This window comes from Tachypleus tridentatus, chromosome 11 (genome assembly GCF_004210375.1).
Source record: "Tachypleus tridentatus isolate NWPU-2018 chromosome 11, ASM421037v1, whole genome shotgun sequence".
Taxonomy (NCBI): domain Eukaryota; kingdom Metazoa; phylum Arthropoda; class Merostomata; order Xiphosura; family Limulidae; genus Tachypleus; species Tachypleus tridentatus.
This window is the reverse complement of record NC_134835.1, coordinates 11,590,863-11,607,982: the sequence shown is the minus strand read 5'-3', so window position 1 is coordinate 11,607,982 and position 17,120 is coordinate 11,590,863. Positions and strand designations below refer to the sequence as shown.

The 17,120-nt window shown below is 30.5% G+C and overlaps 1 protein-coding gene across 1 annotated transcript in view; it reads left to right on the top strand.

The window, feature by feature from the left end:
- The window catches only part of LOC143231672 (rho guanine nucleotide exchange factor 11-like), a 150,326-nt gene that overhangs the window by 32,897 nt on the left and 100,309 nt on the right, over nucleotides 1–17,120 (top strand). The window contains exons 6-10 of the mRNA XM_076466255.1: nucleotides 4,036–4,214; nucleotides 4,810–4,890; nucleotides 7,435–7,563; nucleotides 12,854–13,198; nucleotides 15,940–16,161. Of these exons, the coding sequence (XP_076322370.1) occupies nucleotides 4,036–4,214; nucleotides 4,810–4,890; nucleotides 7,435–7,563; nucleotides 12,854–13,198; nucleotides 15,940–16,161 (956 nt within the window). The remainder of the gene's footprint in view (nucleotides 1–4,035; nucleotides 4,215–4,809; nucleotides 4,891–7,434; nucleotides 7,564–12,853; nucleotides 13,199–15,939; nucleotides 16,162–17,120) is intronic.

The window sequence follows — 17,120 nt, the reverse complement described above, 5'->3', positions numbered from 1 at the left end:
TTACCAGAACACAACTTTATTTTGTTTTTACAGAACATAGATTTAAATAGTAGTGCCCTCCTTACCTGAACACAACTTTATTTTGTTTTTACAGAACATAGATTTAAATAGTAGTACCCTCCTTACCAGAACACAACTTTATTTTGTTTTTACAGAACATAGATTTAAATAGTAGTACCCTCCTTACCAGAACACAACTTTATTTTGTTTTTACAGAACATAGATTTAAATAGTAGTACCCTCCTTACCAGAACACAACTTTATTTTGTTTTACAGAACATAGATTTAAATAGTAGTGCCCTCCTTACCAGAACACAACTTTATTTTGTTTTTACAGAACATAGATTTAAATAGTAGTACCCTCCTTACCAGAACACAACTTTATTTTGTTTTCACAGAACATAGATTTAAATAGTAGTACCCTCCTTACCAGAACACAACTTTATTTTGTTTTCACAGAACATAGATTTAAATAGTAGTACCCTCCTTACCAGAACACAACTTTATTTTGTTTTTACAGAACATAGATTTAAATAGTAGTAACCTCCTTACCAGAACACAACTTTATTTTGTTTTCACAGAACATAGATTTAAATAGTAGTACCCTCCTTACCAGAACACAACTTTATTTTGTTTTTACAGAACATAGATTTAAATAGTAGTACCCTCCTTACCAGAACAGAACTTTATTTTGTTTTTACAGAACATAGATTTAAATAGTAGTACCCTCCTTACCAGAACACAACTTTATTTTGTTTTCACAGAACATAGATTTAAATAGTAGTACCCTCCTTACCAGAACACAACTTTATTTTGTTTTCACAGAACATAGATTTAAATAGTAGTACCCTCCTTACCAGAACACAACTTTATTTTGTTTTACAGAACATAGATTTAAATAGTAGTACCCTCCTTACCAGAACACAACTTTATTTTGTTTTTACAGAACATAGATTTAAATAGTAGTACCCTCCTCACCAGAACACAACTTTATTTTGTTTTCACAGAACATAGATTTAAATAGTAGTACCCTCCTCACCAGAACACAACTTTATTTTGTTTTCACAGAACGTAGATTTAAATAGTAGTACCCTCCTTACCAGAACACAACTTTATTTTGTTTTCACAGAACATAGATTTAAATAGTAGTACCCTCCTTACCAGAACACAACTTTATTTTGTTTTCACAGAACATAGATTTAAATAGTAGTACCCTCTTTACCAGAACACAACTTTCACTGGGACTATATGTGAGGATTTGATTATATCTTTATTGAGGTAATTTGTGAATATAGCAATAAATATTAGTTTTTTAACACAGTCTAGCACTTGTAGTATATACAAACATTATAATCTATATTAGCACAGTTTAATCACTTTTCCCGTGGAGTACAACCTGGAAAAATCCTTAGAGACATACACGTTTCTAAATTTTTTCTAATCGGTTTTAATACTGCAGTTAGTAATTACTAACACAAACAGCTGTCTGTAGGGCATCTTTCTTGCTACTGCTATTAAAATACAGATTATTAGCTGTGTTTTTGTGCTATAGTTATTGGTATACCAGAAAAAGTAATATACTAAAACCTCATGACATGCACTAAACAAGATGCTTGTGGAGAAAGGTTAAACCAAGGCTTACCCTTATTATGTGATAAAGAATATACTTTCTGATAATAATTTTGTCTGTATTTATTATATGAGTATCGTATATTCTTCAAACTTCCAGAATCTTTGTATATTTTCAGTCTTTTCAGCTAATATATGCATCTTTGTGTAGCAGACAGTATGAAACAAGAAGTGTCAGCTTTTGTAGAGGTTCAGAAACACTCAGTTCTATTAATACAACATTCATTAGATTTCTTAGTGTCTTAAAATCTAGGAAATGAACCCTAAGTTATTACCTCACTTAGAACACATGTTTATGAAGAATTACAGTAAATCTGATGGCCATATTGTTTTCTACCATTTTGAGGACTTAAAATTGAAAGCTGAGTTAGATATACAGCAGATTGTGGCTCAGCAAGTCTAAGTCAAACATAAACATGTATATACCAAATTTTAACAAGAAGTGCTTTAACAAGTCATAATGAAGCTTATTCGCAGATTATGAGCCAGACTCTAGATTTCTGCCACTTTAGGACATGTCTAATAAAACATTAAAACTTCAAGTAAATATTCTTAGTTGTTCTATATACCATGGATTTAAATTAAAATATAATGAAGTATAGAAATCTTTAGATGCATTATACAGAGCAGCATGTGAGAGATAAACACATAATCATCATATATTAATGTTAAAATAAATCATCTTACTGTATTTTACTGAAAGTTGTATACCTTCACGGACTGTTAAACAGTTATTGTAATATAAGGATATAAAATGGTAGCTACGTAAACATTTAACCCTTTTGGCGACCACAGTCGACTTGAAGGATCAGCACGACAGGCGATCTTCGTCAACAAGATGTAAACAACATACCCTTGTGGCTAATTATCATAATCACACAGGCCTGTAGACCTACTTGAGGCTAGAACCACGTGTATTTATTGTTTACTTGGGATTTCCAAGTAATATGCTTTAGGTAAGCATATGGTGTAGTTAGGGCCACATAACTTATTGCACAAACTGACTGACCAAGGCTAGTTCTTGTTAACGGATATATAATATATTGTGCAGACACCAAGAGCAATGGTGAAAACCCGGTATCTCCAAGACTATTCAGAGAGCAGATTATTCAAAATTTGCTGGAGGGACATGTCAGCAAAGTCAAACGAAAAGGAAGACCAAGTACTGATAAAGGTCAGCGTGCTTGGTGGAAAGACAAAATATTGGACAGTATGAAAACAAAAAACACAAACCTGATTGTACAGTTTACAGTGATAGATACACAGCTGGATGGAAAAGAAAGCAGACTAATTATTTCTGCAAACAGTGCAATCTCCCCATGTGCTTTTTACCATGCCATGAGATATAACCACACAGACTATCGAAGGGCTGCTGAGCAAATTGTATACAATTTATAATAAATTTATAAATTATCTGTACATGTGGTGGTTGTTGAAACGGATAACTCGTATACCAGAAAACATGTATAGACATTAAGGTGAAAATCAGATGACTTCAACAGGTGTCATAAGACTGACTCGTCTTGAGAAAAAATACGAACTGTAATACAGAAGATATGAAGTAGTAAAAAACAACATATCACTGTTTTCCACCTTCAGAATGAATATTCCAAACAGTTGACGAAGAAACTGAAGATAAATGTGAAAAGTAAATCATGACCACATTCTCAATGTCACAGATGTTTGATACCATACAGAACGTGTGCAAGCATCCCAAATTAGAACAGTGTGTAGAATATGCAATATAATAGCAGCTGACAACCATCAAACCACAAGAAAACCCAATGGACAGCAAAACAAAATTCCAACAACCTCAAAATTGAATATGAACACCTGTATGCTGTAGAAATAAAAGCAGAAAGTCAGTTGAGAAACACAATAGGTGTCTTAGACTGTTTATGTGCAGTAACTAATATTGTGAGGAATGTATATTGTGAACTGAAATATGCATTAAATTACACAAAAGTAAAAAGTTAAAAGACATTTTTCACTTATCTAGTTGATAACAAATTCATCCAATGTAACACAGAAGCCAGCAAAACCTGGATGTCTTCTTGAAGCCACTCATATCACTGGTTCAAATTCCAGTTGGTACGAGCATGTACAAGTAGATATCAAACTTACATTTCTAATTAAACCACCTGTGATTCAAGCTTCATTCTCTTCACAACATATTGTAGTTTTATGAGAATTCCCTTGAAGACAGCAGTTGAAATATAATAGAGTATAATTTAATTGGTGATTAGTATCTAATCATTAGTAACTGATCAGTAGGAACCACAATAATATAATACATACTTGTTTGCATCATACCCCAAGTTATCTGAAATTTGATCATCTTACAGGTTGTCATTACTTACTGTTTTGAAGTTAAGAGTAATTGTGAAACTTAATGTTTTTGTCAAGCTGGATCGTACGTATCGCTAACATTACTTGGGAAACCTTGTGGCCCCAACAGCAGGCTTCCTGGTGGTAGTCAATCCAGTAGTGGGTCAGGAAACAGTGTGGCAGCAAATCATAGCTACGGAGCACCAAATAAAGGGTCGCCACCATTTGAGAGGATTACCGGACCACAGCCAGTTGATGTAAACAGATTTTACTGTTTTATCTTGTGGAATGCTTGCAAAACAATCTAGCTAGTCTAACAGTAACATAGGTTAGAGTAAGCAGGCCATGATGCATAACTTGATAATCTTAAAGATAGGACACATCAAGTCTTTAGTAAAAAATGTGTGAGAGATTAAGTAATTGTTTTCAATGACTTCAGTCATTATCTCATTGATGTTTCTCATTTGAAATGTGTGCTGAAATTGTTTGAATTTTTATAAATTGAGTTTTAACATATTGATGTTATTTAAAAATAATTAAATTTCTTAAAATTTCTTGTGAAACAGTATCTTTGAAATTTCTGTATCTACAAGAGCCTTGTACTTTGAAATTTATTATTTATTAGTAATTGAGAAATGTAATTACAAGTGCTTATATTATGGTTTAAGTGAAGAAAACTACAATTTTCAGCACTTGCATAATTTATAATTTTTTACATTTTGATCTCTTGTTTGTTATGTGCTTATTTATTGTTAATTTTAATTCTTTTCTTCCTATTGGTATAAAATTAAACTGATCTCTTATGTATTCTCACTGTATTATAGCAAAAGTTTATTAAAAAATGTGTTTTAGGCTGAAAAGCAACATCAGTTGAACAAGGAAAAGATTCATACAATTAAAAAAATGTTAGACAAGGAAGGACGATACTTGGAGGTATGATTTATTTTCTGTCTTGCTTGATAAAGCATACAAAATAATACTTGATATGCAGTGATAAGTGCAGTATTTATATATCAGAAATATAGCTGAAGTTTTCAGAGGAATCTTTCAAACTTTGAAAACATTAGTTTTGATCCAAGTCATTAAGCTGACTAAAGCATAATTAATTAGTTTTGATCCAAGTCATTAAGCAGACTAAATCATAATTCATTAGTTTTGATCCAAGTCATTAAGCAGGCTAAAGCGTAATTAATTAGTTTTGATCCAAGTCATTGAGCAGGCTAAATCATAATTCATTAGTTTTGATCCAAGTCATTGAGCAGGCAAAAGCATAATTAATTAGTTTTGATCCAAGTCATTAAGCAGACTAAATCATAATTAATTAGTTTTGATCCAAGTCATTAAGCAGGCTAAAGCATAATTAGTTTTGATCCAAGTCATTAAGCAGGCTAAAGCGTAATTAATTAGTTTTGATCCAAGTCATTGAGCAGGCTAAATCATAATTCATTAGTTTTGATCCAAGTCATTGAGCAGGCTAAAGCATAATTAATTAGTTTTGATCCAAGTCATTAAGCAGACTAAATCATAATTAATTAGTTTTGATCCAAGTCATTAAGCAGGCTAAAGCATAATTAGTTTTGATCCAAGTCATTAAGCAGGGTAAAGCATAATTAATTAGTTTTGATCCAAGTCATTAAGCAGGCTAAAGCATAATTCATTAGTTTGGATCCAATTCATTAAGCAGGCTAAAGCATAATTAATTAGTTTTGATCCAAGTCATTAAGCAGACTAAAGCATAATTCATTAGTTTTGATCCAATTCATTAAGCAATCTAAAGCATAATTCATTAGTTTTGATCCAAGTCATTAAACAAGCTAAAGCATAATTCATTAGTTTTGATCCAAGTCATTAAGCAGGCTAAAGCATAATTCATTAGTTTTGATCTGAGTCATTAAGCAGGCTAAAGCATAATTCATTTGTTTTGATCTAAGTCATTAAGCAGGCTAAAGCATAATTAATTAGTTTTGATCCAAGTCATTAAGCAGACTAAAGCATAATTCATTAGTTTGGATCCAATTCATTAAGCAATCTAAAGCATAATTCATTAGTTTTGATCCAAGTCATTAAACAAGCTAAAGCATAATTCATTAGTTTTGATCCAAGTCATTAAGCAGGGTAAAGCATAATTAATTAGTTTTGATCCAAGTCATTAAGCAGGCTAAAGCATAATTCATTAGTTTGGATCCAATTCATTAAGCAGGCTAAAGCATAATTAATTAGTTTTGATCCAAGTCATTAAGCAGACTAAAGCATAATTCATTAGTTTTGATCCAATTCATTAAGCAATCTAAAGCATAATTCATTAGTTTTGATCCAAGTCATTAAACAAGCTAAAGCATAATTCATTAGTTTTGATCCAAGTCATTAAGCAGGCTAAAGCATAATTCATTAGTTTTGATCTGAGTCATTAAGCAGGCTAAAGCATAATTCATTTGTTTTGATCTAAGTCATTAAGCAGGCTAAAGCATAATTAATTAGTTTTGATCCAAGTCATTAAGCAGACTAAAGCATAATTCATTAGTTTGGATCCAATTCATTAAGCAGGCTAAAGCATAATTCATTAGTTTTGATCCAAGTCATTAAGCAGACTAAAGCATAATTCATTAGTTTTGATCCAATTCATTAAGCAATCTAAAGCATAATTAATTAGTTTTGATCCAAGTCATTAAGCAGACTAAAGCATAATTCATTAGTTTGGATCCAATTCATTAAGCAGGCTAAAGCATAATTAATTAGTTTTGATCCAAGTCATTAAGCAGGCTAAAGCATAATTCATTAGTTTGGATCCAAGTCATTAAGCAGGCTAAAGCATAATTCATTAGTTTGGATCCAATTCATTAAGCAGGCTAAAGCATAATTAATTAGTTTGGATCCAATTCATTAAGCAGGCTAAAGCATAATTTAATGTTACTTTATCTTTTTATTGTGATTGATATTAAATATGAAATTTCCTGTTATAAAACCATATTAGCAGTGCTCTGTGAAAGATGTTGATTTGATCATTTTTCAGCTAATGAACACCATGCAAATCCAGTTACGTGCATTTGATATATTTAAGTGTTTAACAGTGATGTACATTGTGTCTATTTCCATTTTCTTTGATTAAAAAGGTGTTTCTGTATTTTAAAGCATGAGAGATGGAAATAAGCATTCAGAATTATGTAAAAATAAACTTAAAAAACTAATGTTTAATTGCAAAGTTTTCTTGATAGTTTGAGTGGTAAGAGTGAACTTGAAATTTGATAATTGTCTTTCAGCATTAAAAAATTGAATCTGACACATTATTGAAATAGACATTATTTACAATTGAAATTGATCTCTTTTGCCTACTTCAAATTGGATTATTTAACCAAAATTGCCAGAATGTGAGGAAAAAATGACTGAATGATTATGTACAGACACACATGTATACACAAAAAGTTATTTCAAGTTGTTAGTTTATTAAGCCGAACTTGTGACGTTTGATTTTTTTTTCAGGACTTAAAAAGTGAGTTTTCAAAACATCCATCAGACAAACTCAGAGAAGAAATGAGTAAAGCTGAAAAGAGAATGAAAATTTTGGAAGAGCAACTACTTAGTTTTACTTCTGGCACTTATCCAGATTCTGTAAGTTATATTACATTGGTATGATTCTGTTTAAACATATCTGTAACAATTTGTGCTATTTCCATTAGAATGTTCAACCTGTCATTAGTTTATTTCAAATCTATAGTCTGGTAGCACAAATTTTGTTGTATCAACACTTTCTGATCAATCTAGATGAAGTTTTATGAGAGACATTGAAAAACTTGGGATCGTACAAGTTATCTGCATGTCGTAGTGTTTTTAATTCCAAAATCAAATCTTGGGTTACATTCAGATATTTTAATTAGATAGGTCTTTATAATAATGAAAGAACAAGTGAACTGCATTCAGTCTGTTTTATGTGAAACTGAAGTTTAGAAAAGTATGATTATTTCACGTAAGTTTTTGCAAAATTCTTTAATATTTTACACAACTTAAGACATTTTTGTTATTGAACTAAGTTAAGCCTGGAGCTTTTTTTTTTACTTTAAAATATTATAACATTAGTTGCATTATGACTTCAGCTTAAGTTTCAGTAGCTAAAAAAATACAAAATAGGTGACTTAAAATTAGACCATCAAGAAGTCATCCTTGTACTTTTTATGATTTTCCAAAGCTTCATAAAAAGAAGGATGACCTTTGTAACCAGTCTGTTTCTGTGCAGTATTTTAAATGTGTAGCATATCACAGTAAAATGTTTACAGGTTTGTATTTCAACTTTGCAAGTTGGAAGGAATATTTAGTCAAAATATTGTTTTATTTTGCCCATAAACAGTCTAGCACATGTCAGATAATGTATAAATTATTTAATAATATCCAGTAATGCTTCTGCATGAATGATTTTTCCAACTTTTGTAAATGATAGAATACTCCATAATTATCTAAATAAATGCAGTGTTATTTTGTTATATACCATTGGATTGCTAATTATCTAAATAAATGAAGTGTTGGTATGTTATATACCATTGGATTGCTAATTATCTAAATAAATGAAGTGTTGGTATGTTATATACCATTGAATTACTGATTAACTAAATAAATGAAGTGTTGGTATTCTATATACCATTGAATTACTGATTAACTAAATAAATGAAGTGTTGGTATTCTATATACCATTGAATTACTGATTAACTAAATAAATGAAGTGTTGATATGCTGTATACTATTGAATTACTGATTAACTAAATAAATGAAGTGTTGATATGCTGTATACCATTGAATTACTGATTAACTAAATAAAGGAAGTGTTGGTATGTTATATACCATTGAATTACTGATTATCTAAATAAATGAAGTGTTGGTAATGGTATATATACCATTGAATTACTAATTATCTAAATAAATGAAGTGTTGGTATGTTGTATACCATTGAATTGCTAATCATCTAAATAAATGAAGTGTTGGTATGTTATATACCATTGAATTACTGATTAACTGAATAAATGAAGTGTTGATATGCTATATACCATTGAATTACTGATTATCTAAATAAATGAAGTGTTGGTATGTTATATACCATTGAATTACTGATTATCTAAATAAATGAAGTGTTGGTATGTTATATACCATTGAATTACTGATTAACTAAATAAAGGAAGTGTTGGTATGTTATATACCATTGAATTACTGATTAACTAAATAAAGGAAGTGTTGGTATGTTATATACCATTGAATTACTGATTATCTAAATAAATGAAGTGTTGGTATACTATATACCATTGAATTACTGATTAACTAAATAAAGGAAGTGTTGGTATGTTATATACCATTGAATTACTAATCATCTAAATAAATGAAGTGTTGGTAATGGTATATATACCATTGAATTACTAATTATCTAAATAAATGAAGTGTTGGTATGTTATATACCATTGAATTGCTAATCATCTAAATAAATGAAGTGTTGGTATGTTATATACCATTGAATTACTGATTATCTAAATAAATGAAGTGTTGATATGCTATATACCATTGAATTACTGATTAACTAAATAAATGAAGTGTTGGTATGTTATATACCATTGAATTACTGATTAACTAAATAAAGGAAGTGTTGGTATGTTATATACCATTGAATTACTGATTAACTAAATAAAGGAAGTGTTGGTAATGGTATATATACCATTGAATTACTAATTATCTAAATAAATGAAGTGTTGGTATGTTATATACCATTGAATTGCTAATCATCTAAATAAATGAAGTGTTGGTATGTTATATACCATTGAATTACTGATTAACTAAATAAATGAAGTGTTGATATGCTATATACCATTGAATTACTAATTAACTAAATAAATGAAGTGTTGGTATGTTGTATACCATTGAATTACTGATTATCTAAATAAATGAAGTGTTGGTAATGGTATATATACCATTGAATTACTGATTATCTAAATAAATGAAGTGTTGGTATGTTGTATACCATTGAATTACTGATTATCTAAATAAATGAAGTGTTGGTATGTTATATACCATTGAATTACTGATTATCTAAATAAATGAAGTGTTGATATGTTATATACCATTGAATTACTGATTATCTAAATAAATGAAGTGTTGGTATGTTATATACCATTGAATTACTAATGATCTAAATAAATGAAGTGTTGGTATGTTATATACCATTGAATTACTAATTATCTAAATAAATGAAGTGTTGGTATGTTATATACCATTGAATTACTAAAATGTCCTCTTGCTATTCTGTGAGTAAATATTCTTTTTATCATTAAGAATCACTTGAGAAATGTCATTTGGAGCCTGTTTCCACAGTTACAGTTAAAATGTACATTTAAACCTGATTGTTGCATATGGTGTTATTTAAAGTTAAAGGTCAAATTCTCATTGACAGTTAACCAGCATGGCCAGGTAGTTAAGGTGCTTGACTGATAATCTAAAACATGCTCGCCCTTTCAGCCATGGAGGCATTATAATGTGATGGTCAATTCCACTATTCACTGGTAAAAGCATAGCCCAAGAGTTGTTGGTGGGTGGTGGTGACTAACTACCTTTCTTCTTGTGTTACATTGTTTAATTAGGGATGGCTAGCATGGGTAGCTCTCATGTGGCTTTGCATGAAATTCAGGAAACACCTGTCAGTGTGGCTGTGTTGGCACACAGTGGTTTAATGTTACAAAATTTATACCCTAGTTATCTGTTCTTGACAGTTACATTGGAGGCTCTAGAAGTTATATAAATCAAATATGAAAACTGTAAGGTAAATTAAGTTTTTATTTTTAGCAAGAAAATTACCTTTCACTCACACTAAGTGAAGGCTTGAGAAATTCACAGACAGATCTTTAATAGAAATAATTTGTTTGAATATTATATTTTTGTGCTCAACAACTTGTAATGTTAACTAAAAGCTTGTCAAATATTAGGAAGATATGTATAATTCAGTGTTGTAGTATATACAGTTTCACAGTTCCAAGATGTATCTTGTTAACTAAAATTATACTTATGCAGTTAAGGTAATGTTCCTTTTAAATTCTGATTATACTCCAAAATTGTGAAGAGACATTTAGACTGTAAGCTGGACTAATATTTAGCAAATGCCTTTTAACCCCACCCCACCCCCAAAAAAAGAGCAATGGATATTGGCTATCACAACACTTTCAGGATCATTCCAACTTTCTTTGGGTTATCATATGCTCAACAGTTGAAACATGTTATTAAGATTTTTATGATTGTTAGAGGTTTGTAATTCGTAATTACAGATGACATTTTCTAAGTATCTACAGCCAATGAAACTAGAGGACACAAGTTTAAGATATGGAAAACTGTTTCAGTTAAATCTTGTGAGTCAAAGGCTGTCTCATCTAATGTGTTGATTTGCATTCAAAATTTCATTCAGCTACTATTTTATGAATTTGTGTCATTAAGTTTGTCAAATTGTAGATTACGATTCAAATTTTCATATTGTACATTTTTAATTTCTTAATTTAAAAGTGAATATTAAAAAACACACCTAAATATAAACTTTTTTGTGTGTAACTTGGTATGCTGAATGTAGCATTAGTTCAAATTAGATGTTTGTGATGTCAAAATAAATAGTCTGTAATTTTGTACTTAGTTAGAACCCAAATTACTAATATTGAAAAAAAGAGAATACAAAGTAAGAACTTCCTATATTTTCTGTTTGCTGAAACATTGCTCATGTATACTGAATGAAATGCAGTGGACCTGCCCACCTCTTCACCAACGGTTCCTTATGTGGACCTGCCCACCTCTTCACCAACGGTTCCTTATGTGGACCTGCCCACCTCTTCACCAACGGTTCCTTATGTGGACCTGCCCACCTCTTCACCAACGGTTCCTTATGTGGATCTGCCTACCTGTTCACCAACAGTTCCTTATGTGGATCTGCCCACCTGTTCACCAACGGTTCTTTATGTGGACCTGCCCACCTCTTCACCAACGGTTCCTTATGTGGACCTGCCCACCTGTTCACCAACGGTTCCTTATGTGGACCTGCCCACCTGTTCACCAACGGTTCCTTATATACACTTCTATGTAGGATGTGAATAACCAATCAGAAGTTTAGAATGTCCCCATGTGGTTCTTTTTCAACCATTTTCAATTTAACAGCATTGTCTTTTCCTTTCAAAACAAACCTTCATGAAAATTTCATATTTATTTAGACCCAAATACAGCTTGGTTACTAAACATAATAAATTGTAATGAAATTCTATGGTATTGATATAGTAATTTATGATTTTTTTGGTATTTCAAATGTGTATATATATATATATATATATGTGTGTGTGTGTATGTATGTGTGTGTGTGTGTGTAAAACCTAAAAAATAAATTGTGTCCTTGTGTGAAATTTCTTAACACTTAGCAACATATGACAAACAGCAACTGGGTACAAAGGTTGTAACTAGAAGAGATAATTGTTTGCATAACTTCTCTATTTAATAATATAAATGTTTAAAAATTTATTTGTAAATAGTAATCATGTTATGATTAAAAATCTCTTCTTTTTTCCAAAAATCTCAAATATTATTTGTGTAATCTCTAAAACCTCCTAAATACATTTCAAAGTTTGTTTTCAGTAAGACTATGTTTAATGTTAGTTTCTATACCTTGTATGAGGTCTATCAATAGACTGACCTCATAATCATCATAAAAAAAAATTAGAAGATATAAATATATATATAAAAACTCTGACGGTACATTTTGAGTTTGAATCGACTGAGCCATGGCCAAAAGAGTTATGGTATTGTGTTGTAAAATTAATTTGGTCAGTTTTTGCAAATAGAAATATTTTTAGGCTTAACTTTGTAGATTTGATACTTTTTAGTTCATTTATCATACTTGTTTATCCAGGTGCCTCGCTCTCCTAAGTCCCCTCCTCCTGTTAGACATCCTGAAAGAGAAACTAGATCAGCAAGTCTTGTTGCTCAACCGTCCTGTTACCTTCAGGGAAGAACTCTTGTTCATCAGATATCAGCCCCTGTGCTGCCTAAATCAGAACAGAGAGGAGTCACTTCTCCGAGTTATACAAATAATGCTACTAGAGTAGAATATTTAACATCACCAACTGGTCCTCCATGTTCTCAGGTTAAATGTTATCGTGGAGAGAATGATCTTAGTAATACCATTCAAAAGTCATTACCACTGTCAACATCTTTAGAAAACATTACAAAACCTGCCAGTCCAAAAGAATTGCTGGTGAGTTGAACTTTAAAATCTGACACACACTTTCATGTTTTTATTATGATTACACTAGAAACACCATCATGTGATCGAGCAATGCCATCAGATGACAGTCTGGAGATGGCTTGATTGGGTAATGAAGAAGATTGTGCTTGAGAATGACACAATTTTGTTGAAATGTTGTACATTTATAATAATTTTCTTCATTATACATTCAAGTTGTCTCCAAACGTTTCTTTTATATACATAAAATGGGTCCCTCATTATCCAACTTCAATGCAATCAGATAAGCAAACTTAAAAATATTTTTATGAATTTTGCTAGTTATTGTAGCTCGTGTACTTGATTAAAATTACTAGAATTATGAGAAACATATCAACAACATAAAGCTGTGACAAATTGAAGTTTTTATTTAGATTTAGATTTGTGATATTTGTTCTATTTTTAATGCATAGAATATCATCAAATGTTAGGCCTTGATTGTCTCAAAGTAAAAGAGTTGCACAGCATGTTACTTATTTCTCAGCATTTTGTTTTTCTTCTTGTATTCATGTTTAGACTCAGAAGGGACCAAAGGTAGTTAAGGCAATGCTATCAAATGGTTGTTGATTGTTATTGTTAACCTAAATCCCATTACTGTGAAATTAAATATACATTTATGAGTATGACCAATAGTGAAGTTAGGTTAGGCACAGTTGGCTTCTAGGTGTTTGTGCTGGCTTCAAGATTTGAAAATATTTGTGAAAGCTTAGGGGTAAGCCTATAATGAAGTCGGTACAGTTGTGTGCATGTCATGACCTTTTACAACTTGATTATCATCGGTACAGCTGTGTGCATGTCATGACCTTTTACAACTTGATTATCATCGGTACAGCTGTGTGCATGTCATGACCTTTTACAACTTGATTATCATCGGTACAGCTGTGTGCATGTCATGACCTTTTACAACTTCATTATCATCGGTACAACTGTGTGCATGTCATGACCTTTTACAACTTGATTATCATTTCATATGAATGAACTTGGGATCACACAATAGTTAATAAGAAAATATTGATTATATGTGTTTTAATTTCTTAGTTTTATAAAGAAATATTTAAATAAATCCTCAATATTTCGTTGTATGAAAATCATGACATTGTTTCTCTACATCTTGCCCACTCACTAATTCATTTACCATCACTTTCTGAAGTACAGTTTAGCATAAATTACTCGTTATAATACAAAAAGCAAAGTCTGATCTTATAACTTCAAATCTTTTTTTTGTTCACTGAAACATGAACTAGAAAGTCATTCTCTCGCCCATCTTTCACTTTTACCACAAATTGACAGTAATTTTCTGTGACATTTTATATCTGTTAAATTGTTCTGTTAAATTACATATAACATTATTTTTACTGCAGTGTATTGCTCATTTCTTATTCAGATTGGAAGTTTTTCTTGTGCTCAGATTGGGTGTCAGATTCTTATATTCTATGTATGTATATTGTTGGTTTTAAATTTCCACAAGAAATAGCACATAATACACTTGCTTTAAAATAATACATCAAAATGAGTCATATATACATACAAATATTTATTACTCATTTATTCACCACAACTGTATTCAGAACTTTAAATAGTTATTTTTTTCATCAAATTTACACACAGTTATTTTATAACACAACTGATAAGACAAATTGTTCATCTGTACTCTATTGTTACAGTACATGCTGCAATAATTGTGTATTAAAAACAAACTATAGTTTCTTTACGGCTAAATTCACAAATGCACAATATAGCTGTGACTATCTGTCTAACTATTTGTTTATGGAATGAGTGATTTATGGTATAATAGGAAAGGTCTCTTGGGCAGTGACTTGTGGGAATAATAGATAGACCTGAGATGCTATTTTTCATACTTCTGATTTTTAATTCAAAGTGGGCAAGTTAAGATACTTGTGGGTAAAATGTATGCAGCTTACACGTTTTTTTATTACAAGTTTTGTCGTTTATTAAGCTTCTATTCTCACTTGTAATGTATATAAATGTAATATTACTCGCTGTAAAGAGATTACAATTTTCAAACTTTCACTTGTATTGTACAAGTACCATTCCTTCAAAAACTTGTATCACATCCATACATTTTTATCATGTCTTAGTTTAGAACAATATGATTCATAATCTTGCATTCTTTTATCTTTAATAGTGTAATAGCACACATCTTCAAAAGTAATATAAATAATTGTAAGTTAAATTGTAACCTACACACAAAATATAATGAAAATTCCACAGAGAGTAATGGTTGTAATAAATATGCATTAGCTTCTCTCTTAGTTGAATTTCATGAGTTATTTGACTACATTTAATTTTTCACTAAACTGAAGTGATTGTTAGACAACGTTGGGTGTTTGTAGTTTGATAGCAGAGTTATTCACACAATGAAGTAACAGTATGGAGACATTAATATGTAAGATATGAATATTTTAAATATTCATTTGTCAGAACAAATGTTTATGACATTCTCTGTGTTATATGTTTTAACAGTACTTATGAGTTTTTACCATTAATTTTCCCATGCTAATATATCACTATCAGAATGTCTCAATGTTTTATATGTAACTGGAAACTTAAAAACTTAAAACAATAATTATAATCTTTTGAGCTTTTTCTTGCTCTTTTCTATATATATTTCAAGTAAAAATTAAATTTTTATACTTTTAAATCTGGCTGCTTTACACATTTCATATTTGAAGTGTTATTTTTGTTCTGTTTAGCATCCTGTTAAGCTCTTACCAAAACATTCTCGTCAGAGTTCCAGTCCAGATTCTTTGCTTCAGTTCCATCAACAGAAAGGGGATCAATATAAACCAGCTTATAGCCTTTCAAGGACACAAAGTGAACTAAGTCATCACCCATTTAGTAGGAAGTCGGGCAATTTAGATCGCTTACCAGATACAGTGAAGAAGAGGAAAAGACAGACAAACATCATTCTTCGGGTTAGTAGGTTTTTCCGTGAAACAGCAAATATGCTCAAAACAGAAAATTCATATCACACAATATTTTTCATTCTATAAATTTTATTCTTTGAGAATTCTTGAAGTGAAAACTGAAATTTATGGCACTCGAGGTATGTTCTCTTAGTTAACTAAATTGTTATGAACAATTTCATTATTTACTCACATTATTTCATTATTCAAACCATAATTACTCACACAACTTTCCAATAATTTGTTAAAGGCATTGAAATGTTTTATTCTTTCCTTTGGGGGGTAGTGGATTTATAAATGACTGTTATATGTATGTTTTAATTTTTCATTATTTTATATTAATAAGTAAATGCACAAGTACATCTGTAATTTGAGTGTATCAGCAAAAATATCCAACGTCAAACTTGAACAAAAGTTTCTATACTGTATTAAAATTTTCATCAAAAACCTGTTGTTAAATGAATTCATTTTTTTGTATCAGACAAATACTTTACATATAACTATTTTGACAAATTTTATGGGTAAAGTGTCTTATGTATAAAATTCTGTCTTTTTGTGTAGGTATTTGAATTTTTAATTTCTAGACAGATCACAGATAGTAATTTAATATTCTGAAGCAGATAAGTTAAAAAATATTTATATAAATATTAAGATATCTTAATATTTGAATACACTTATGATACTTCTTTTTTAATACAGACTTAGAAATGGGCTATAACTTGATATAGTGATTCTGCAGACTTGTATAATACCTAGTAGTAGTGAATGAAAAATACGAAGATATCCATATAGCCAGAACCAGTGTCACTCGTTTTGAATTTCCGTGTAACCATATTCATGGTATCTGTATCTCAAGGTGGCTGGAATGAAAATTAAAACTTTTATTAAAATAAAGAACAACATCTCGACTTTCTTAGGTCATCTTTAGGTTTCTTTGTTAACCTGGGGTTGACCTGAGAAGGTCAAAA